At 42.5% G+C, this 24,706-nt stretch overlaps 1 protein-coding gene across 1 annotated transcript in view; it reads left to right on the top strand.

The window, feature by feature from the left end:
• Positions 1 to 24,706, top strand: part of GatC (glutamyl-tRNA(Gln) amidotransferase subunit C, mitochondrial) — a 42,448-nt gene that overhangs the window by 3,300 nt on the left and 14,442 nt on the right. Inside the window, exons 3-4 of the mRNA XM_080275829.1 lie at positions 2,281 to 2,414; positions 12,371 to 12,536. Of these exons, the coding sequence (XP_080131955.1) occupies positions 2,303 to 2,414; positions 12,371 to 12,536 (278 nt within the window). The 5' untranslated portion in view covers positions 2,281 to 2,302. The remainder of the gene's footprint in view (positions 1 to 2,280; positions 2,415 to 12,370; positions 12,537 to 24,706) is intronic.

Here is a 24,706-nt window from a genome sequence, read left to right as displayed (position 1 = left end):
AAAGAATCTCCTCTGCTGAAGGAAAAAATTGCGAGAGTAAAGTTACACATATAGCACAAGGGGCCATGAGGTCACTATGATGGGGAGTAATGGTTGACACTGGTATGCATTTATCCCAGAGGATGTTTAGTATTGTTTTGATTGATACCAGATAATTTTTGTTACATTAGGAGAGATTCCAGTAATCCCTTCAAAACAAGGATATTTTTTTTATTGTCCATCTGTCTATTTACCTAGGCTGCTTCCCCCAAAGAAAGGGGGGATTATTGATTAATGTCATATGATTTTATTCTGATTTGGAGAACCCATAGCCTGAAGGTATGAATTCAGTTTCTGAAATTCCATACTGTACTGTGCACATAAATAATATGAATTTCTTGGCAAAGTTTGCAGTTTTTTATTTATTTGTACTGATGGTGACAATTCCCCCTACCCCTCCCCCATCAAGTACAGTAAGCTCCCACAGTACACAAGCTCAGAGTACGCAAATCGCATAGTATGTGAGTGACCAAAAATAATAGCCAAAAAACCTTGATTGCGCAAGTTTATCCCACAATACACAAGGCAGAGGCAAGGAGTGGCCCAAAACTGCTATTTTCCCTGAATACGTGACCCCCCTTCCCCGCACAACGCGCCCGTCATAACTTAGAGGCTCATGGGGAAGGTGCTCAAGAGGAGTCTACAGTAAGATCTTGCCAAGAACGACTTCGGCAATAACGTTTTGGGGAATAACGGTAAGTTAGAATAGATACCCAGTTTCTATAATAATGTTTGGGTTCAATTGAATGACGGTTATTTTGCGCATGCCAAGGTATACTGCAAATACGTCCATAACAAGATGAGGAATGAAACAAACAAACAAGAAGAGATGAAGGAAATTGCTGAAAAATGTGAGCAGTAGCAAGGAGGAGATGGAGGATCCTCCCCTCACTACCTCCCCTGACACACCAGCTGCCTTCCCCTCCCCCTCCCCAGCCCCACCTGACTCACCTGCTTCACCTGGCATACCTGCAACCCCCACCATAATGACTGTTACTGCATTCTTTAAGAAATATAACTTTTGACAGGCCATAAATTTCTTGGTCAAAACCTGGAATAATACAACACTGGTTACCATTAAACAAGCGTGGTGTGGCCGGGGCAGCGGGGACACTCTAAGCGTGTTGCCGAGCCTTGGAAACCCTGTTATGGCCTGTTGTCTACTGCTGTTAAGGTGACTGACCATGTTTTTGTCATTGTAGCTATATATCTGTAGTATATGTCTTAAAATTTTTCCCTTTATTAATCCCTCAGGGTAAAAAAAATGTCATGGTATGAGGGGGTACTGCCCATATGTAATTTTTCCCATAAGATGTTGTATTCACAGTGCGCGAGGACCAGGACCGCCCATCCACTTGCGCACTGTGGGAGCTTACTGTGTATTGGCTTGCATAACTCAAACTCTTATTATGAAAGTCTCTGATTTTCATAGCTTCCCTCATGTAACCTCACTTTAGTCAGTTTTCTTCTACAACATGTAGATTAGATTGAATAAACATCCTAGTGCCAGGCAACAAAGGCCATATGGCACTAAGGTGGTGAAAGGGAACTGAAAAGAGAGAAAAGAATTTAGGGTCAGCTGCACGACGGATATAAAGTGATATGTGGAGATGATTTAAAAACTGTAAAGGACATTAATGTAAATGAGAAGGGACATAAGACAAGTACATTAGAAAAGGAAAAAAGTTTATACAGAATGTCGCTGATGTTAGGGGTCCTACGAAGTTGAACCAGGTGTGGGGAAGTTATTTTGTATATTATTGAGCAGGGGGCTGCATAAAAATACCTGGGAAACACTGAGATGTGATTGACAGTTTGAACAAATTGGAGGCTGATCATTGGTCATAAGGTGACTGTGGATACGTCGAGTATGGCCCATTCAAAGACGAACAAGTCCAGTTTCCCAGTGCCTGTTTTTGTGTTCTGGTGAGGTTCATTCAGAATAAAATGGTTTTACAGAATATGGTGTACAGTATCGTGTGTGGCCTGTGATCTATAATAGCCAACCGGTATATGAAGTTGCTTCATAACTCTGATGGCTTGTGACAATGCTTGTATTTTTGTAGCTGACATACTGTATTTCTCTATAAGATTTAAAGTACACATTCATTTCCAAGACCTGTTTTGTCTTAGGATAGGTATGGTAGTTTGTGGTAAATGAGCTAGCTAGTGTGCATTTTGAAATGTGAGAACCCTGTAGAGGCATGCCATCTAAAATTAATATTTTTCTTATTTTTGCAGGAAATAACTGATCACGGAAGACATGAACAGTTCCTGTTTAAAACACCTTGTGCAAGCAGTAAACCAAACATTATTACACAGAGCGAGAGTAATAACACATCCTCATAGCTTCGCAACTACCAGCTTTCACTTAGGTAAAAGCCAAAGACTTCTTTCAGGTGTATGAAGTGTTGAATTTACATGAATTAATGAACTTGTCTTTAGCTGCATAGCATGATGTATATTCTGATAAGTCGATGGGTTTAGCTATCACCCTCATCATACAGTTGCTTATACAGTTGTTTGTCTGGTAATGTGCTGTTTTGTAGTACGATCGTGAGTTGCGCGGTAAGGAAAACCAATTTGTAAGTGACATGATCTAATCATTCATAGTGCATTTTAAGCCAAGCATGATGTCACTTGAGGCAAGTTTGGTTGACTCCAGTGTGTGGGTTTTGTGTTTGATGTGTGTGTGTTGTGTGTATACAGTACAGTTTTTTTTTTTTTTTTTTTTTTTTTTTTTTTTAAATGCAAGGAAGAAGGAACCAAAGGCCAGGAGCCCACAAACCATTCCTTCCAAGGGGAAAAAAAAAAAAAAACAATAGTAGAGAGCCAAATTCAAGATCAGTTCAATTTGAGATGCCTTGACACACTGTGTTTGAAAGACTGGAGATCATAGGAAGTAAGAAATACAGACAGAGGGAGACAGTTCCAGCGTTGATCTCTTGCATAAATGAAGGAGTGGAAGTAACAGTTAACTCTTGGATTAGACAGTTGGACAGAAAAGGGATGAGAGTTTGTTGCTTGACGGGTGCTAAGTGCCCGTCGTAGGGGTGGAGGGATGCAAGGTGACAATTCAGAGGAGCAGCGACCATTGAAGAAGTGATAGAAAAGAGATAAAGATGCAACAATGCGACGAGGAGACAGAGGCTGAAGAGAGCCAATAAGAGGAGGAGAGTTAATGGGACGAAAAGCCTTTGACTCCACCCTGTTGAGAAGAGCTGTGGAGAGCCTCCCCACACATGAGAGTTGTACTCTACACAGGGGCAAATAAAACCCATGTATAAAGTCAACAACTGCGCCGGGATAAAGAAGGTACGGAGTCAGCTTAGCACACTTAATCTCTTGGAAGAAGATTTTATAAGAGATGTAATATGATCTTTCCAAGATGAATCCTGAGAGAATGAAACCCCAAGTATGTTTAAGGATGATGCAGGATTGAGCTGGATATTATTAAACATTAGTGGGTACTCCTGTGGAGCCTTTTGTCGGGTTGATAGGTGTAAGAACTGAGTCTTTGATGCATTAAAAACAAGATTACTTTTACCCCAGTCAGAGTTACGAGCCAAGTCAGACATTAGGTGTGCCATAGCTTCATCCTCTATTTGTTGAAGTAACTGCTGAGATGGACCTTGCAGGAACCGAACTGAAAGGTGAAGGGTGGAATTATCAGTATATGAGTGGATAGGATTTGATCTACAGCATGATGTATGTGTTCTGTGTATACAGTACAGTACATATTGTGTGTTTGCTAATATATGTGTATTTTTATGATGTGCATGTATATTTTGTATGTTTTTGTGCTATGTGTTTCTTGTGTATGTCTTGTGTTTGTTTCATGTGTTTTGTGTTGAGTTTGTTTCATGTGTTTTGTGTTGTCTTTGTTTCATGTGTTTAGTGTTGTGTGCTTGTTTTGTGTTTTGCATTATGTGCTTGTTTTGTGTGTTTTCTGTGTTTTGTATTATGTAACTGTTTTGTGTTGTGTGCTTGTTTTGTGCGTTTTCTGTGTTGTGTGTTTCTGTGTTTTCCGTATGTTGTGTACGGGTATGTGTTTTGTGTGTTTTCTGTGTGATGTGTGTTTTCTAAGTTGGGTATGTTTTCTGTGTTATGTACTTGTATGTGTTTTGTGTGTTATGTATGTCCAGTATAGTACATTGCTACAACATGTGTGTGTAGGCAAAGTTTGTCGGCTACTTTTGGGCAAAGGTACAGAAGTATGCGGGATTTGCACTGATGTCTTCAATTTGAATTCACCACTGTGTTGAAAGGATTTAATGTAAACACTGAAATCAGGATACATGGAATCTCCAACTGTTTCTATTTCTGTCATGTCATAAGTTAACAAGACACATAGGAGTTGGTCCAGAGCATCGTACATGCAGTGATCCCTTGGTTATCGCGCAAATTTGGTACCAAGCATGGCACATGATAACAAAAGCACAGAACCTATGGGACTTATCCTAATTGGAGATAATGCATACAAAACAATAACCTCAGTTTCCTAAGATATAATAATGGGAATTAATATGTTGCAAAGTTCTAAGTCAACTTTCGTCAGTGATGCCTTTTTCGCAAATGAAAATTAAGCAAGATATTGTGGGGTCTGTAATGTGTGCCTGTGCTGACAGTTTGTTTAAGTTTTGCTCATTAACTGTGAAGTGCTCTTGTTTCTCGGTGATGCAGTATGGTCATATGCAGTATGTTTTTGTTTTCCCTGGTGCATTATGGTCCTGATTCAGCCAATCATAGGGCCAGAAGTTGGTGTTTCATGTTTTCAGATTTGAAGTCAGATTCAAGTTGACCTTCACTGACAACAAAGGATAAGATTTGAAACTGATCTTAGGCATGAATGACATGGATCTAGTTTAGGTTAAGTGACATTTGAATAGGTTAATGCCAAAATGACTTGAAATTCACCATTTTCTTTATTTTCACCATGAAAAAGAATTAGGTTAAGGTAAATGTTTACAAAACCATAACTTTCTGTCTATTGCCAGATGCCTTATTCCTGTAAGGGGTGGCCACAAACAAATCACCTCCATGTCACCCTGTCCCCTGCTATTTCACTGCTCTGCTCCCAGTTCAGACCCCCCTCTCTCATATATCTCTCCACTCCATTCCTCCATCTCATCCTTGGCCTCCCCCTCCCTCTCCCCCCCTCCACCTCACTCTCATACACTCTCCTCATCAGTCTCCTGCTCTCCATCCTCTCTACATGGCCAGACCACCTCAGTGTGTTTTTCCTAAAGTTTTTTTTTTTTCTTTTTCTTTTTTGTTTTTTGTGATAGGAAGCAAAACCATAACACCACATTCAAAACCGATCAATATCTCACTTACTTTTCATTTGCAGAAGAAATGTCACAGATTAAAATTAATTTAAAATTGTGCAACATATTGATTCTCATTATTTCTTAGTTGTCTGGTGTTATTTATTTATTTATTTTTTTGTAAATGTACCAGAATTTGTACCTTGCATCCCAAGTGCAAGCCCAAATTTTTGCATTTATGACAATTTAGACCCACAAAATACGTACATATTGATATGGTACTGCATGTACCAGGAACACACATAGACATGATTAGGTTAATAGACAGTGATGAAAAGGACACAATAAGAAACATATACTGTACCATAGAGTGACCGGAGATGGACTTGAGGTAAAGGGTATTGAGGCCAGGGGATGGAGGGTTAATAGTCCCCACCACCTTGGACTGACTTCTCGAATAGGACCTAATCCTTGAATCCCTCAGAGCCATTGGAAACCATAGGCACTGCACCATCATTGTTGGCAGAAACCAGCTCAGGTGCATGATAACGATGTTTTCGAACAAAAAAATGTGCGATAGGAGCAGGAATGTAGATTTTCATCTTGCATTGATAACAAAAACTGCTATAACCAAGTGCATGATAACCAAAGGATCACTCTACATGAATATATTTCAACAAGAAAAGATGGAGCAGTATGCAGGGAAAATTTAAAAACTGGTGATGAAATGAATAGAATGTGTGTCCCAGGATGTTACCATGACATCATTACCTGATCTCAGCAAGCCTTTAAATAGCTGGTGCTTTCAAAAGTTACAGAAGTGTTGATATCAGTCAGACAGTTTTTGGATGTGTCACAACCACGTACTGGGAAATGTGTAGTGAAAGTAAAGATGGAATAGCACTCATTATCAGTTGTTAACCTAATGGCCACATGCCTAAACAATAGTGTGTGTAATCCATAAATGTGGGGAGTGATATGAAAGTATAAGCTACTCAGGAAATGATACTCTAGTCCACCTGCTCTTCTATGCTAACTTTCGTTTCAATTTAGCTGAGCAAGCCAGAAGTACCCCTCTCCTAACTCGGCTTTAGTGTTTTCTCCCTGATTTCAAACATTTCTGGCAACCTGCAGTACTCTTAAATGAGTCTGTCAATCATGCCAGTCATGGACATTGCAAGAATTTACCATTTGCTTGCTTCATATGCTTGTTTTCATTTGCCATGATGGAGAATTTCAAGTTTGGTGACATCATGTTATGAAATATGATTGTGGCCAACTGGCAAGAAGCATCTGAGCCTTTGAATTGGTTTTCATATGCCTCTATAGTGCACTTTTGTTTTACTGTATATAATGGTACCCCAGCAGAATCAAAATTACCCACATCACCGGAGCGATCACTCTGTATTTCTTGTTTAGCCAACCTCAGGCAGTGATGAGAGAAAGGGCCCATGAAAGCTAATAGTACGAACATTAAAGAGCATTCATCGTGATCACTGTTGAGTGCATGTTTGTTCGTTTCGTTTAAAAAGGGTCCAACATGCATGCATGCGTTGGCCTTGGTCACCTAATGGTCACTGTCCATGCAGCATGATCTCTGACAGTCTCCCTATTCAGTCCCTTATCTCTGAGGTCACACTCTATAACCTCATCCAAGGTCTTTTTTGGTTTGCCTCTCGTGACCTTCCCCCTGACGTTCACACTTCTCACTTTCCACACTCAGTTGTCATCCTCAGTCCTATCCGCGTGTCCAAACCATCTCAATCTACCCCTCCTCATCACAACACCAATACATGCCAGTCTCATCCTTCCCAGACCCCCCAGGCCTCACATTCAAGGATGCAATACACATCCATTTAATCATTATCATTTCTGTATATTTGAGCCTATGAATATCCTGTTCCTCTACAGCTCAGGTCTCATTACCATACAGCAATATACGCCTAACACATGCCGCGCAGTATGACCCCTTAGCATGGAGGGAGTGCCCTCTCAATGTCAGGAGAGGCAACAGCTCCCTGAGCTTCCTCCAACCACTCCTTACCATAGCCACAGAGCTAGTTCCATCCCCACCCCCGGCACATAACATGTCCCTAAAATAATAATGCTCTTCCACACACTCGAGAGACTCGCCAGCCAGATCAATCCTTTTACACCTGACAAACTCTACAGTCCCTCCAGTACAAACTGCACACATGAAATCAGCATTAGCTTACAGTCTACCTCTAATACCACTACACCTCTTATGCATCTAATCACAAGTGCTGCACAAGATGAAGTTACTTCCCACATCCTTGTGGCAGACTGCACAGTGCCACTCTTCCTTTGCTAAAAGGTTACTAATGGTGATGAAGATGGTGTGATGGCAACAGCAAAAATGCAACTTCTGTGTTATTTTTTGAATACAGGTGATAATGTTAGCTCATGGCATCTTTCCTGATTTTTCTCATTTAATACTTGCTGTGACTAACTTATCAGAAGAAAATCATCTGGCAGTAGTGTGACTAAAATACAAGAGTGGCCATGACTATGAGAGGGTTGACTCTTGCGTAGCTGCAGACTTCATACAAGACACAATGGTGTGCATAGGCCACGTTGCAGGCCTTGTATGAGGTACAGTTTACATTGGTTGTAAAACAATTCAGGGGAAGTAAATTACAGTAAAATCTCAAATTTCAACAGTTTAGAATTTGATGATTCGAATTTACATGCATTTTAGAGTGGTCTGCCTACCTCATTTTTCGATGCAAAATCGCGAATTTCTATGCTGTCACGAGCTTCATAAGCAGAAACAGTCAAAGATCATCACCTTCAGGCCAATTACTGGGGTGTTGCAAGATATAACCATCCAAGAGGGTGAGGAGGAAGATGTTGACACTGCAGTCTCTGCAGATGTCCAGATACTCAAGGATGATTTTCAATTTGAGGAATTTGGGTTGGATACCTCCATAGAGGAGGCTACTTCAACTAAGTGGTCCACCCCTGCCACACACCACCAGCACCAGCCAGCCAAGTGATAAACTGTACTGTACAGTGTGCTGTAACTACTGTAATAAAAATTGTGACAGGATACTGACAAACTGTAACAAATTTTGCTGTATTCTACACTACAGTATGGTATGGCAATACAGTGCAAAACTATAGTTACTGAATCACATACTGTAGTTCATAAAGCTTACAGGAAGTGTGGGCAAAAAATCATGATTTTATGTAGTGAAGTTGGGAGGCCCTGGACCCAAATTGATTTTTCCCATAAGAAGTTCAGTTCAAATTTTGATGTTTTGAATTTAGATGCGGTTTTTTGGTACATATGTCCATCGAAATTTGAGATTTTACTGTACCTTACAAAGAGTCAGTCTGGCAGGGGTTGAGGATGGCAGTGATGACATCCCCAATGTCTATTTTTCTGGTTACTCAGCACTGAGTGACAAGCCTAACTGTTTCTTGTAACCCAGGAAGCCATTTGTAACTCTGGGTCTGCATAGGCCACGCTGCAGGCCTCATATGAGGTACAGTTTAAGTTGGTTGAAAAACAATTCAGGGGAAGTAAATTACCTTACAAAGGGTCAGTTTGGCAGGGGTTGAGGATGGCAGTGATGACATCCCCAATGTCTATTTTTCTAGTTACTCAGCACTGAGTGACAAGCCTAACTGCTTCTTGTAACCCAGGAAACCATTTATAACTCTGAGTGTTAACTATATAACCAGATAATGGGATGATGTGGAGCCTACTATGTTGCCCTTGTTAAAAGGATGGAGAGACAAATGTGGCATCCATCTAGAAACCAGACTTCTCCACTCTTCCCTTGAGTTCATGGCCAAATAAGCCTGGGTTCACAAGAAATTTTCTTTTCCCAGTGAGTGAAGTACCTATACAGTACATGTGTGTCAAACACTGGAAGGTCAAGTTAGGAGGCAATGCTGACTGGACTCCTATGTTGTAATGATCCCATCCATCCATCCAACCATCTGGTCTTTTCCTACGTTATGCCTTGAAAAGCTTACATTACCATAATTATCTTGAAAAATCAGCTTCTCAAAGGTTGGATGCATTGGACTGGCTAGGCACTTTTTAAACTAGCATAGGCACAGACTTTATATAGGGCCTGACGTATGGAAGTGAGACGTGGACCTTGCTAGAGGGGAACAAGTCAAGAGTGAAAGCATTTGAAATGAGTTACCTGAGAGGAGCATGTGGAGTGACATGGAGAGATAGGTTGATGATTGAAGAAGTCAAAAAGTGTTGTGGGGTGGACGTGGATGCGATTGAAAAAATTAGGAGAAATACACTGAGGTGGTTTGGACATGCGGAGAGAATGGAGAATGAAAGACTGACTAAGAGGGTGTATGTAGAATGAAAGACTGACTAAGAGGGTGTATGTAGGTGAAGTGGAGAGAAGGAGAGGGAGGGGGAGACTGAGGATAGGGTGGAGGGATGGAGTTGAGAAGTATATGAGGAAGGAGAGAGTGAGCTGGGGGGAGGGCAGTCAAATGGTGGGTGACACAGCGACTTGGAGGCGTTTTGTCTGCAGCCACCCTTTGCGGGATTAGGGCGTCAGGCTATAGATAGCATATTTGCCCCTGTTTGGAGTACATCTGTCAATCATGGGAGTTCAAAAATTGATTTTTAATACCTTTTTAGTCTCATTAATTCCCCTCTTTTCACCAGCTCCCTGCAGTCTGTTTTCATCAGTGTTGTTATTCTCTTTATGATGGAGAGAACACTTTAAGGAATTGTTGAACATAGAGGATGGAAGTAATGCGAGTATAACTGGCTGGGGAATGGCTGGGAGAAGGAGGGAGGTGAGAAGACAGGAAGAAATCAGTAGGATAGAAGTTGTGGAAGCAATGAAGAAAGTTAAATCAGGGAAAGCCCCTGGAATTGATAGAGTGTGTGGTGAAATGCTGAAGCATGGAGGAGAGATATTAGTAGAATGGATGTGGAAGATGTGCAGATTGGCCTGGGAGGAAGGTAGAGTCCCGGAGGATTGGAAGTCAGGTGTAATTATTCCCTTGTACAAAGGAAAAGGGGAAAAAGAAGTGTGTGGTAATCATAGGGGCATTTGTCTTCTTAGTATAATAGGAAAAGTGTATGGTAGGATACTTATTGACAGAGTTAGAGAAAGAACAGAGAAATTAGTTGGAGAAGAACAGGGAGGCTTTAGGAAGGGAAGAGGTTGTGTAGATCAGATATTCATTTTTAGATCTTTAGTGGAAAAGTTTCTAGAGAAGGGAAAGAAGTTGTATGCGGCTTTCGTGGATTTGAAGAAAGCATATGACAAGGTGGATAGACAAGGATTGTGGAAAGTGTTAAGAATATATGGAGTAGATGGGAAGTTGTTGAATGCTGTGAAGAGTATGTACGATGGTGCGAAGGCTGCAGTGCGTGTGGATGGTGAACTAAGTGAATTTTTCTCTTTGAAAGTTGGGTTGAAACAGGGATGTGTCATGTCTCCATGGTTGTTCAATCTGTACATGGATGGGGTAATAAAAGAGGTACAAGGTAGGGTAGTGGATGTTGGAGTGGCCCTGGTGAGAGAGGATAGTGTTTGGAAACTCCCTGTACTGTTGTTTGCAGATGATACTGTGTTGTTGAGTGAAGACGAAGGGGAGCTGCAAGGCTTGGTGGATGAGTTTGGGAGAGTGTGTAAGAAACGGAATCTAAAGGTGAACGTAGGGAAGAGTAAAGTGATGGTCTTTGAGAGAGGTGAAGTCAGTGAATGTACAGCGAGGTTGGATGGTGAGGAATTGGAAAATGTGAGTACGTTTAAGTACTTGGGTAGTGTGATGAGTAAGGATGGAGGTTTGGAGGGTGAAGTGCTTGAAAGGGTACAGCAGGGAAGAAAGGTTGCTGGTTCTTTGAAAGCAGTGATAAGAAACAGGGAAGTGAGCATGGAAGTGAAAAAGTTACTACATGACAGTATTGTGATACCAACTCTAACGTACGGAAGTGAAGCTTGGATGTTGTTGGAAGGACACAATTCAAGAGTGATAGCAGTGGAAATGAGTTATTTAAGAGGAGCCTGTGGAGTCACATGGAGAGACAGGCTAACGAATGAGGATATAAAGGAGCGCTGTGGTGTTGATGTGGATGTGATAGGAAACGTTATGAGGAACACACTGAGGTGGTTTGGCCATGTGGAGAGGATGGAGGGTGAAAGACTGACGAAGAGAGTGTATATGAGTGAGGTGGAGGGGGTAAGAGGAAGGGGGAGGCCGAGGATGAGATGGAGGGATGGGGTGGAGAGGTATATGAGAGAGGGGGGTGTGAGTTGGGAGCAGGGCAGTGAAATGGCGGGGGACAGGGCGACTTGGAGGCGATTTGTTTGTGGCCACCCCAAACGGGATTGAGGCATCTGGCAATAGATAGATAGATAGATAGATTGCCCTTACTCAGGAAATCATGCTGAATTCTGTTTGTTTGCCATCTTCATTTGTATTTGGTATACACATACCCATCTGTGTACACACCCATCCATTTCTGTCCAGTTCCCTTGGTCTGTGTTTACAGGCAGAGATCAAGTTTCAAGCAATATCATGAAATCCATAAACTGTATTTAGTAATATCTTAGTCAGGGTCCTTGGTGCATCTGTTAAGTATCCCATCTAGTCAGCTATTATCAGCCATATTGCTCAAAACCTGAAACAAGCTTATAAACCTCAAACAGGGGACTTACATGGCTAGTCAACTCTGAAATGGCTATCGTCAATGTGTCTTTCTCATTGTCTTCAACCTGTAGTCTATTAAACGTGATGTGCTGAAGCTGAGTTGGTCTTTAATGATTTTATTGTTGCTTGATCTTCTATGCCATCAGGATTTGCCCTCTTCTGTCTGCATTTTAAAAATAGGTAAAAATATGGTAGCCTTGTATTTTCTATTGAACAGATGGGGTTTTATACCAGAAGCATTCTTTTTTCTCTGATTCATGGTCCTAAAGAGGTGGAGGAGGTTTGTTTTAGATCTCCACCCTACATGTATACATGGAAAATTGTGCATGGATGATGATCATGACAATAACGATCGACGCTTGAAATCCTTCATCAGTACCCTTATTTATTTGCAGATGGGAAGTCAGTTGTTCCTCAGCATCCAGTTACAACCAGCATCAGTGAACATGACATACCTCCTTCAACCAAAGTGGATTTGAGGCTTGTACAGTTGCTGGAAAAATTGTCCCTTGTGGATTTTGCAAATAAGGAAGGGATAGCTGTGTTGGAAGCTGCAATAAGGTTTGGGTCATCTTTGATACCTTTACTACAGTTTGGCAACAATTTTGAATTAACTTCTCATAGACATTATAGCACTATATAAATCAGAAAGACAAGAATTTTCTGTGAATACAGAGCATGAAATTAAGAGGTAAAGTTTTTGGGTTGTACAGTACATACATTAATGTACTGTATTCCATGGTACTGGCAGGTGGGCATTTCCAGAAGGCACAGACCTTGCATTGTGGGGACAGTATGAGTGAGAAAGAAGCTGTGTCAGCATAAAAGACAGGGACATTTGCTGAAGGGCCCAATGGAATTGAAGCAGCTCTCCTTAGCTAAGAGGAGCTAAATAAGTCTAGGATCCAAAGTGGCAACTCAGAACTGAAGTGATGCAGGCAGGGGGGAGGTGGTGATAGGGTGGAAAGAGTTACACACAGATGAACCAGTTATCGCACTTTCACTCTCTTGGTCATTCGTTTTGCAGCAGGCTGTTCATATGTCCATACCACCCCAGTGTGCTTCTGTTCATCCACATCCACTCCACAACACAATCTGCATGTCCTCTGGTTTTCCTCCATGCCACATATTGCATTTACTGTGCTTCTGCATATTCCATCTATAATTCTTACTCCATCTACTGGTTTTCAGAAAGTCATTTCAGGTGCTCAGATTGGACTTCCCTCCATCATTCTGTTTTTATTTTGCATCTCTGTGTCTGTCTATTTGTGTATGATTGAGTATTTTTATTGCATCATCAGGAACAAGGAACTTGGGCCAGGGTATATAATCTAGACATTAAAGGCAAGAGTTACCAGTCACTCTTCCCAAAGTGGCAGTATGTGAGTGATAAACCCCAATAATCCTTTGAATATAAACCCATTTTAAAGGCCACATAGGTGGTACGTGGGGACGCTCACCATCCACTCACTTGATGTTGTGCTGCTCTCAGGTGTCTACCCTTTCCTCTCTTTTTTCCATCCTCGTCTTTCTTTCCCTCATTCTTTCCTCTTCCTTCTGCCTATGAGTGACTTTACACTCCTTCTTCTGTCTTTCTTTCTTTCATTCTTTCCTTTTCCTTCAACCTATGGGTGACTCTACACTGAGTGACAATCCAAATGGTTTCCTGTACACCAGGAAACCATTTACTATGCAGGGTGGTAAACATATAACCAAATTATGACACCTGATGGTTTAGTGGGTAATTAAGGTGCTCCAATCGGATTTAGCCTGTGTAGGTTTGCATCCAAGGGATGGTTGGGGTTTATTGCACACATAATGCCACTCAGGGATGAGTGAGGCTGGTCACTCTCATCTTGAATGTCAGGACCAACTTACCTAGCCCCAGGCTTCTACGCTTCTCTTGGGGCAACATAGGATTGGATGATGGATGGACTAAAGGCCACATGGTGTTGGAATGCTTAGACTTACTACTCTAACAAACCTATTAAAATTGTATGAGAGCAATGAGATCAGGTCTATTGCACTACATGAGCACTGAGCAAGAAAGGCCAACCTTGAATTCCCAGCAAGCACCAGAGAGTTTCTCCATGTATGTCTGTCTGTTTTTAGCCAACATCCTAGTCTGGTAAGGGGTGGCCACAAACAAATGGCTTCCATGTTACTGTTTCCCCTGCCATTTCACTGCCCTCCTGCCAACCCACCCCTGAATCACATCTTTTATATGTTTCTGCCCGGAATCGTGCTAAGTCTGTTCTTCGATCTGCTAATAATAATTTCATCCATACTAAATGCTCTCATCTCTCCAACTCGAATTCTTCCCGCTCCTTCTGGCACCTTGCCAAAAACCTTTCTAACAACTTTACCTCATCATCCTTCCCTCCTCTTTTCTACTCTGATGGTTCTGTAGCTATTTCTTCTACTGATAATGCAGATCTCTTTGCTCAGACTTTCTCCTCCAATTCCACCATAGACGATTCCGGTGCTGTTCCTCCATCACTTCCCCCCTCTGACTTCCTAATAGCTGACATTAAAATTTCTTCAGTTGATGTATTTTCTGCCTTCACAGGCCTCAATACTAACAAGGCATATGGACCTGATGGAGTCCCTCCTGTTGTTCTCAAGATCTGTGCTTCTGTGCTTACACCCTGCCTAGGCAAACTCTTTTGCCTTTGTCTATCAACTTGTACCTTTCCTTCTTGCTGGAAGTTTGCTCTCATTCAGCCAGTCCCAAAGAAGGATGACCATTCCCAACCCTCTAACTATCATCCAATTGCTTTAACATCCTGTATCTCAAAAGTTTTCAAATCAATTCTTAATAGAAAAATTTTAAAGCATCTTTCCTATCACAACCTTCTTTCTGATCGTCAGTATGGGTTCCACCAGGGACGCTCCATTGGCAATCATCTCACCTACCTTTCGGACTCCTGGTCATCCTCCTTTCGGGACTTTGGCGAAAGTTATGCCATTGCACTTGACATCTCAAAGGCTTTTGATCGGGTCTGGCATAAATCTTTAATTTCCAAACTGACCTCTTACGGTGTCTATCCTTCTATCTGTGCTTTCATCTCTAGCCTCCTTTCTAGTTGTTCTGTAGCAACTGTTGTAGACGGCCATTGTTCTTCTAGATCTATCAACAGTGGTGTTCCTCAGGGCTCTGTCCTATCATCAGCTCTCTTCCTTTTTTTCATCAATAACCTCCTAAGCTGTATATCTAACCCTATCCACTCATACGCTGATGACTCCACTCTTCACCTTTCCATTCGGTTCCCTCAACGCCCATCTCAGCAGTTACTTCAACAAACAAGGGATAAGGCTATGGCACACCTAATGTCTTACTTGGGTCATATCTCTGACTGGGGTAAAAATAATCTTGTTGTTTTTAATGCATCACAGACTCAGTTACTACACCTATCAACCTGACAAAATCTTCCACAGGTATACCCACTTATGTGTAATAATATTCAGCTTAATCCTGCATCATCCTTGAACTTGCTTGGGGTTTCATTTACCTGGGACTTGTCTTGGAAAGATCATATTACATCTCTTGTAAAATCTGCTTCCAAGAGGTTAAGTGTGCTAAGGCGACTCCGTTTCTTCTTTACCCCTGCACAGTTGTTGACTCTATACATGGGTGTTATCCGCCCCTGTGTGGAGTACAACTCTTATGTGTGGGGCGGTTCCCCACATACAGCTCTTCTCAATAGGGTGGAGTCAAAGGCTTTTCGTCTCATTAACTCTCCTCTTACTGACTCCCTTCAACCTGTCTCTTCGCTGCAGTGTTGCATCTTTATCTCTTTTCTATCGCTACTTCAGTGGTCACTGCTCCTCTGACTGCATGCATTCCTCCACCTTTACGATGGGCGCATAGCACCTGTCTAGCAGCAAACTCTCATTCCTCTTCTGTCCTGCTCTCTAATGCAAGAGTTAACCATTACTCCCAGTCCTTCATTTATGCAACAGGTCAACTCTGGAACACTCTATCTCTTTCTGTATTTCCTGCTTCCTATGATCTCCAGTCTTTCAAATGCAGTGTGTCCAAGCATCTCAAAATGATTGGATCTTGAGTTTGTCTTTCTCTTGTATTTTGTTTTTCTCATGGAAGGAACAGTTATTGTGGGCTCATGGCCTTTCTTTCCTCCTTCCTTGCATTAAAAGAAGAAAAAAAAAACATATCCTCCCTCTCTCATATACCTCTCCATTCCATCTTTCTGTCTGTAGCCAGATGCCTTAATCCGGTAAGGGGTGGCCACATATAAAACACCTCCATATTGCCCTTTCCCCTGCCATTGTGCTGCCCTCCCCCCAGCTTATACCCTCCCTCACGTATATATCTCTCCACTCCTTCTCTTCTTCTCATCCTCAATCTCCCCCTCCCTCTTCCGCCCTCCACCTTACATACACTCCTAGTTAGTCTCTCATTCTCCATCCTCTCCACATGGCCAAACCACCTCAGTGTGCTCTCCTAACAGTTTCTGTCACAATGACAGAGATGAGATAGTGATTTTGGGAGGGGGCTTAAATGGTCATGTAGGTGAAGCAGCACAAGGTTATGAAGGAGTGCATGGGGGATGTGCGTATGGTCTAAGGAATGCAGAAGGGGAAAGGATACTCAAGTTTGGGGAGGCAACAGACATGATTGTGTGTAACACATATTTTAGGAAAAGAGACAGTAGGTTAATTATGTATGAGTCTGGGGGAAATAGCAGTCAGATAGATTATTTTCTGGTTAGGAGGGCTGATAGGAGGTTAGTGAGGGATGTTAAAGTTATAGGAAGTGAGGAGTGTGTGCAGCAGCACAAACTATTGATTTGTGATATGGTGCTTAAAGAACAAGTGATGAAAAAGAGGACTTATGTACCTAGAAGGAAAATATGGAAGCTGAAAAACCAAGTAGTAAGGGATGCCTTCTATAGCGAGTTGAGGAGAGTAGTGGCTGAACAGGGAGCTGTAGACAGAGGCGTTAATGAACAGTACAGAGCCCTGAAGAACAATTTCTTGAGAGTTACTGATGTAACATGCAGTTGGACTTGAGGTCCACCAAGACATAAAGTAACTTGGTGGTGGGATGAGGGTGTAGAAGCTGCAGTTAAGGAGAAAAGAAGGCTTTTCCGGGAATGGAAGAAGGATGGTAGCAAAGAGGAATATTTGGCTGCCAAGCGTAGGGCTAGAAGAGAGGTATACAGGGCAATGTCTGAGTCACAGAGACTATTACTTGATAACCTAAATCATGGGGAAAGGAAAAATATAACATTTAGGGTGGCAGGTCAAGTGAAGAGGGATAATCAGGATATTATAGGTGAGCAGTGTGTGAAGAATGATGAAGGAAGGGTAGTGGTGAACAGTGAGGATATTAAAGATGCATGGAGAGAGCATTATAACTGGTTGTTGAATGAGGAGTTTGACTGGGACAGGGAAGGTTTGGAGCCAGCAGATCCAGTGTTTGGCCCTTGGCCTTTGATTGATACTGCTACTGTGAGTGAGGCAATAGGCAGGATGAGGGTGGGGAAGGCAGCAGGTGTGTCTGGGTTGACTGCTGAAATGCTTAAGGCCTCAGGCGATATAGGGGTGAGTTTAGTCACTGACCTGATAAATAGGATTATTTATGAGTGTGTTGTCCCAGATGATTGGCTGAAGAGTGTAACTGTAAATGTGTATAAAGGGAAGAGTGATGCCCTGGAAAGAGGAAATTATAGAGGTATAAAGCTTTTAGATCAGATAATGAAGGTAATGGAGAGAGTTTTAGAAGGTATGATTAGACAAAAAGTGAATATTGATGAGATGCAGTTTGGGTTTATGCCAGGTAGGGGGACCACTGATGCTATATTCATTGTTCGACAGCTTCAGGAAAAATATATTGGTAGGAGAAGAGATCTTTATTTTGTTTTTGTTGATTTGGAAAAGGCCTTTGACAGAGTCTCTAGAGAGGTGGTGAAGTGGGCAATGAGAAAGCTTGCCTTGGAGGAGTGGCTGGTTAGGGTGGTTATGGCTATGTATGTGGGTGCTCACACCCAGGTAAGAGTGAATGGAGATTTGAGTGATGAGTTTTCCGTAAATGTTGGTGTGCATCAGGGGTCAGTCTTGAGTCCCATGTTGTTTATCATGGTACTTGAAGCCCTTTCACGTGGCTTTAGAAACGGACTCCCGTGGGAGTTGTTGTATGGTGATGATTTGGTGTTGATTGCAGAGAACGAAAGGGAGGCAGAGGAAAGGTTTAGGAAGTGGAGAGATGGTATGGGGCACAAGGGTTTAAGGGTAAATGCTGATAAAACAAAAGTGATGATATCTAGGGTTGGTGGCGGTACTGTCAAAGACGAGGGAGAGTGGCCATGTGCAGTTTGCCACGAGGGCGTGGGAAGTAATTCCATCTTGTGCTGTGTGTGATAAATGAGTGCATAAGAGATGTAGTGGTATCAGAGGTAGACTGCGAGATAATGCTGATTTTATGTGTACGGCGTGTCGGGGTGAGCAGGTGGAGATTGTCAGACGTGAAAGAATTGAACTTGCTGGTGAATCTCTTGAGTGTGTGGAAGAGTTTTGTTATTTGGGAGACATGTTGTGTGCTGGAGGTGGGGCTGGAGCTAGCTCTGTGGCTAGGGTGAGAAGTGGTTGGAAGAAGTTCAGGGAGCTCTTGCCTCTCCTGACACTGAGAGGACTCTCCCTACGTGCTAAGGGGTCTTTGTATGCAGCATGTGTTAGGAGTGTAATGCTGTATGGTAGTGAGACCTGGGCAGTGAAGGAGGAAGATATTCGCCAGCTCAGACGTACAGAAATGACAATGATTAGGTGGATATGCAATGCATCCCTGCGTCCAAGGCCTAGAGGGGCTGGGTTTACGATGGAAGAGTTGAGAGGTAGGATGGGACTGGAGTGTATTGGTGTTGTGATGAGGAGAGGTAGATTGAGATGGTTTGGATATGTGGAGAAGATGGGGGATGATAATTGAGTGACGAAGGTGAGAAGTGTTAATATTGGGGGTGGGGTTATGAGGGGTAGACCGAGAAAGACATGGGATGAGGTCATTAAGTGTGACCTCAGGGTTAAGGGACTGAACAGGGAGGCTGCAATGGATCATGCAGCATGGAGAGCTGCCATTAGACGACCAAGGCCGACACATGCGAGCATGTTGGAGCCTTTAAAAACGAAAACGAAAACGATTGACATCCACACCACAACATTCTTTCACTTCAGACTTTGTCAGTCTGTCTCTCCATGTATCTCCACATGCTCCTCTCAGATAACTCATTTCCACTATTCTCCCTCTTGACTTGTGTCCTTCCAACAAGTTTTAATTTTCGCATCCATATTAGAGTGGGGAGGCGGTGGCTCAATCGGTAGAGAGTTGACCTGCAGTCCTGACCGACCCGGGTTCAAATCCCGCTGAGGCAGGGAACAGTGTAAGGATTTGAATTTCAGTGAAATCAGACTTTACTGATCTACCAGAAAGCCCGCCGACATGTCGTAAAAATACCCCCGCTAATACCAATACGCCAGTCCTGTATGAGACAGCCCTAGCATGTATTCAGTATGGACGGTGGGTGTTAGCGCCGAAGTGGTGACATGTAGAGGTGTGCGGTACGTAGGAGGACTACTGGGCCTTGCAACCAGGCTGTGAAGCCTATGCCTAGAGTCGGTCACATAAAAAAAAAAAAAAAAAAAAAAAAAAAAAAAAAACAGGCATACCCCTGTTTAACAGTGTAATTGGTTAGGTAAAACTCCATTGTTAGGCGGGGTATTGTATATCAGGGTACTTTTAACATGTAAAGTAATGGGGAGTGTTTACCATCCTTGGGTTTCCCCCCAAACCAAGTCCAAAACCCAGCCAAATAAGCCCAAAAACAAGTTTAATGCCAATCTAAATGGCCTAACAGCTGTAAAAGAAGCTAACCTAAGCCTAACAGTTGTAAATAACTCACTAAAACCAACAAATAAAGTCTGAAAATTGTCAAATATTATTCTGGAAAAAATCAAGCTTAGTAAACTGTACCCCAAAATGACAATGTTCACCCCACCTGTGGCTAAACCACATTAATCTAGATCTAAAAACAGATTATAAATCAACCTAAACACACAATTTTAGTCTAAAATATCATCAAAATTGGTAAGAAAATATCAAATCCCATAATTAAATCGGGGTTTGGCCATCGTTAGGCAGGGTATGGTGGTATTTCAACCCCTATCATTAAGCTGAGGTATTGCATCTAGGGGTATCATATATCAAGGTATTACTGTACTGTCATGCAGCAACTTTTTAACTTCCATGCTCACTTTCCTATTTGTTATTACTGTTTTCAGTGAATTGTATCACACATTATCGGCCTTAATCTTTCTTTGTCTTGAGTTACATTCAGACAACTGCATGCACATCTCACATCATGCGACTTTGCTGAGTTTTTTTCCATTGTGATTGTAAAAAATGGCTTCATGTAAGAATTCTCCCAGAACATCCTCTTCTGAAAAAGCAAAGAAGAGGAACATTACCATTGCGGAGAAGATGGAGATGATCGAGACCCACAAGAGAGGTACGACCAGGACCAAACTGTAATAAGATGACCCTTGATAAAAGAAAGATTGCAGTGAAGAAAATGGACAGTGGGAGGAAAGGGAAGGGTGTGTTCAGGATCAGGAAGTTGCTGAACAAGAATCTGGATGAAGCTGTGTATAAGTGGTGCACACAGGAGCATGCTGAGGGTGTACCCATGTGTGGCCTGGACATCCAACAAGCCACACACTGGCTTTCTGCACACCTTGGAATGAAAATTTCAAGTGTAGTAATAGCTGGCTGTGGAGGTTCAGGAGGCATCATGGCATTGTTAATAAAGCCATAACTAGAGAGCTGGTCAGTGTCGATGTTGATGTTGTGGAGCCATTCACTCCGCGCTTTTGGAAGCTGGTGGGGGAGGAAGAAGTGCATAGTTTAAAATTTACAATGCAAATGAGACTGGGCTCTTTTGGCATGCCCTTCCTTGAAACACCCAGACTTCCAGAGATGCTGTCAGCACCTCAGGGCATAAAACAGTGAAGGAACAGAAGTCCATTTTGGCCATGGCTGATGATGATGACTCTCATCACGTATAGCAAGTCATTGTAGGTAAGAGCATACAACCCAGGTCAGTCAAGGACATCATGACCACGCTTCCTATGGAGTACCATATGAACAAGTCTGCCTGGTTTACCCAGGATATCATTCATGACTGATTCCACAGTAGCTTGACTCATCTGTGAGGCAGCACCATAAAAGGTATGGCATCAGTCCTGACAAAATGAAGGCAGTGCTGTTGTTTGATAGTGCACCAGCTCATCTTTCCTTCACCAAACTTTGCATCGGGCATGGATGAATGAAGGCCATATTCTTACCACCCAACACCGTTGTCATGAACCAACTCATGGACTGGGGAGTCATAGAGTATTCCAAGAGGCACTGCAGAAACCTTTACCCACAACAGTGCCTTGTTGTGACTAAGGAGAGAATGGGTCAGGCTTACTGTGAGGACACCAGAGTCAAGAAAACCCTGTAGAATTTCAAGAACCACACCACAGAGGATGCCATCTTCAATTCGGGAGAGTTGTTGAAGAAAGTGCCATTTGCTATGCTCAGGAATGGGTGGTGCAAACTCCTTAAAACCTCAAAGACTCCAGCACCACAGCATGATTTTGATGGGTTTGAGCCGTTGAGGTTATGGAATTGTTGGCAGCTGCAGAACAGAGGAGCCTTGCTGAGGAGGAGCTGCACAAGTGGTTGGATTAGGATGCTGGTGTACCTGGCTACCATCACCAGATGGAGGAGATTGTGGCAGATCACCAGGAAGACAGGACAGCAGCAAAGGAGGAAGAGGAGGAGGAGGAGGAGGCATTTGGACTGTCTCTGGCTGCAGGCAATGATGCAGCAGATGCAATTATGACCATCATAGGCGGTACTGAAGGACCTCTTTCTCAACAGGACAAGGTCATACAGCAGCAGCAGCAGCAGCCAAGGAAGATCCAGCCTATGATCTTCCTTTTCAAGCCTGTGCCCTCTTCCTGTGCCAAGAGGCTGCACAGAGACCTCCATTGTGTCTGTGGCATCAGTCTCCTCAGCCAGAGTTCACATACCTCAGGATCCAGCACTAAAGCTTCCAGGACCCCAACCCCCAGCACCTTGGGCCTTTTTATACTAGATGTGACACCAGAGCTCCCACAAGTCATCTTTGCTGACTGTGGCCATTTCACATAGTGTAGAGCCTACAAGATGAGTGGGAATGTAAGCAGTGTACGAGGTGCTACCCAAAAGTTCCTAACATTTGAAAGCAGGGACGAAACCGCTTGTCATACGGTTTGTGGATGCTAGGTGGCAGGGCACGCACCCTTTATTTGTTAGTATGTCCAGTGGCATTGTGTAAGGTGGATGCATTCACTGCATATGTGTATTCATCATTGTGTTTGGGTTAGTTTGCGAATTTTATCTCAGTAATTGAGGATGTGAAATAGTAACGTTTGCATCAAGTTTTGTGTGAATCTCGGAAAGAATATGGCAGAAAATCACAAAATGTTAAATAAGCATTTGGTGACAATACTTTGGGGGTTATGCAAACCTATGACTGGTTTAAGCGTTTTAAAAATGGATGTACATTAACAGATGACAGTGCACGATCTGGTCACCCTTCCACTAGTTCAACTCCTGACAGTGTGACCAAAGTTTGCAACCATCCACAAACAACACAGAATGACAATCCACAAAGATTGTGACATTGCTAGCCCATTGTATGGAACTTCCCAACGCATTTTGTGAGGCGAAAACATCCAGACAAGTGGTGCACAAACAAATGGGTGCTTCACCATAACAACGCACCTGTGCACACAGCCCATGTTAGTAAGCAGTTTTTGGCATCAAAAAATATGCCTTTTGTCCTCTACTCACTGTATTCACCAAATTTAACCCCTTGTGATTTTTTCCTCTTTCTTAAAATGGAAATTCAGGTGAAAGGACTAAGATTTGACACCACTGAGAAGATCTAGGAGAAAATCGCAGGTCTTGAACAAGCTGATGCTCGAAGACTTCCAGAATATGTTCCAGTCGCGGGAGAAGCACTGGGATATATGTCTGCATGCCCAAGGAGACTACTTTGAAGGATATGGTGGTGATAAGGACTTGATGCAAGTTTTTTTTCCTTCTTTAATCAGATTTCAGGAACTTTTGGGTAACGCCTCGTATGGCCATCTACACAGGGACAGTGTACGATACATGTGTTTCCTTCCCTTTTTTACTCAAGCCTGGCCTGAAATTGCCCTCTCCCTATCATGAATGCTGAGTTGTAATAACAGATAATAGTAATTCCATACTAGTCATGAAGATGTGCAATGACAAGGATGTCAATGAACTGCAAAAGGGTGAAATTATGGGCCTAGTTAGTGTAAAATGGGTATGGTTTTCATTTTTAATACTAAAATGATACTCTGCTCATTTATTTTTAAACATGTGCTTGAATTTCAGCCTTGGGGGGGGGGGACTCTTATTTAATGAACTGTCGGGTTTATCGAACCTGTCTTTCCCTCATTTAGTCCATTGCTGTATAGTGATGGTCTGCTATAGCAAAATAATAAATGCTAATGCTTTAACCTTCTTTATAACTGTTCCTGCTGGTGTGAGAGTTGTTGAGGTTCAAGTGAGTAAAACTCTTGACATATGAAACATTATTACACTGCTGAACTAACCTGTGTTTGTTGGCTTGACCTTTCTCCAGCTTTGCCTTCGACTTCCATCATGCTAAGGGAGTAAAGATATTATTGCTTGTGACTGTACATATCCAGTCATAATTACACAGTTATAGAAGTACAACACCTGCAACAGAGTACACATAGCCATTACACAGGGGGTCACGAGCAGTGGCCAAACTATAGAGGGCTATCTTGTGTAACTTTAGTAACCCTCCCTCCACTACATATCCACTCATAATTACTGTACACACTTCCAGTAGCACAATTCATATGTCAAATTTAGATAACAGTCAGGAACACAGGAGTATGGGGTTATGTCAGACAGTCATTGAGAGTTATTGCCAGAACACATTAATACTGATTTGGTTAAAGGGTTTGTTGCAAAAAATACAGTAAGGCACACTTTCTAGGAAGGTTGGCAGTCATTTCATTGTGTTTGGCAGGTTGCATAGTTTTAAAAATCTTTTGATGAGGTATTTTTTTATTGGGGAAGTGGAAAGATAGAAGTGCAGATTCAAGTAGAGGGTCTGTCTATCTGTCTATTGCCAGAAGCCTTAATCCCATAAGGGATGGCACAAACAAAATGGCTCCATATTGCCCAGTCCCCCACCATTTCACTGTCCTGCTTCAAGCTCACACACCCCTCTTTCATATACCTCTCCATGCCATCCCTCCATCTCATCTTTGACCTCCCCCTCCCTCTCCCCCCCTCCACCTCATTCACATACATTCTTCTCATTAGTTTCTCGCTCTCTGTCCTCTCCACATGGCCAAATCACCTCAGCGTATTTCTCCGAATGCTTCCTATTCACCCTCATCCACACCAGAATGCTCCTTCACATCCTCATTTGTCTCAGTCTCTCCGTGAAACTCCACATTCTCCTCTCAAGTAACTCATTTCCACTCTCACTCTTCCTTCCAACAGGGTTGAAGCTTCACTTCTATACATTAAAGTTGGTATAACATTACTGTCATGCAGTGACTTTTTTACTTCCATGCTCACTTCCCTGTTTCTTATCACTGCTTTCAAAGAACTA

Source organism: Coenobita brevimanus, chromosome 63 (genome assembly GCF_032717465.1).
Source record: "Coenobita brevimanus isolate Jiangsu-jjx chromosome 63, ASM3271746v2, whole genome shotgun sequence".
NCBI lineage: Eukaryota > Metazoa > Arthropoda > Malacostraca > Decapoda > Coenobitidae > Coenobita > Coenobita brevimanus.
Note: the sequence above shows the minus strand (reverse complement) of the source record. Positions and strands in the feature narration are given on the sequence as shown.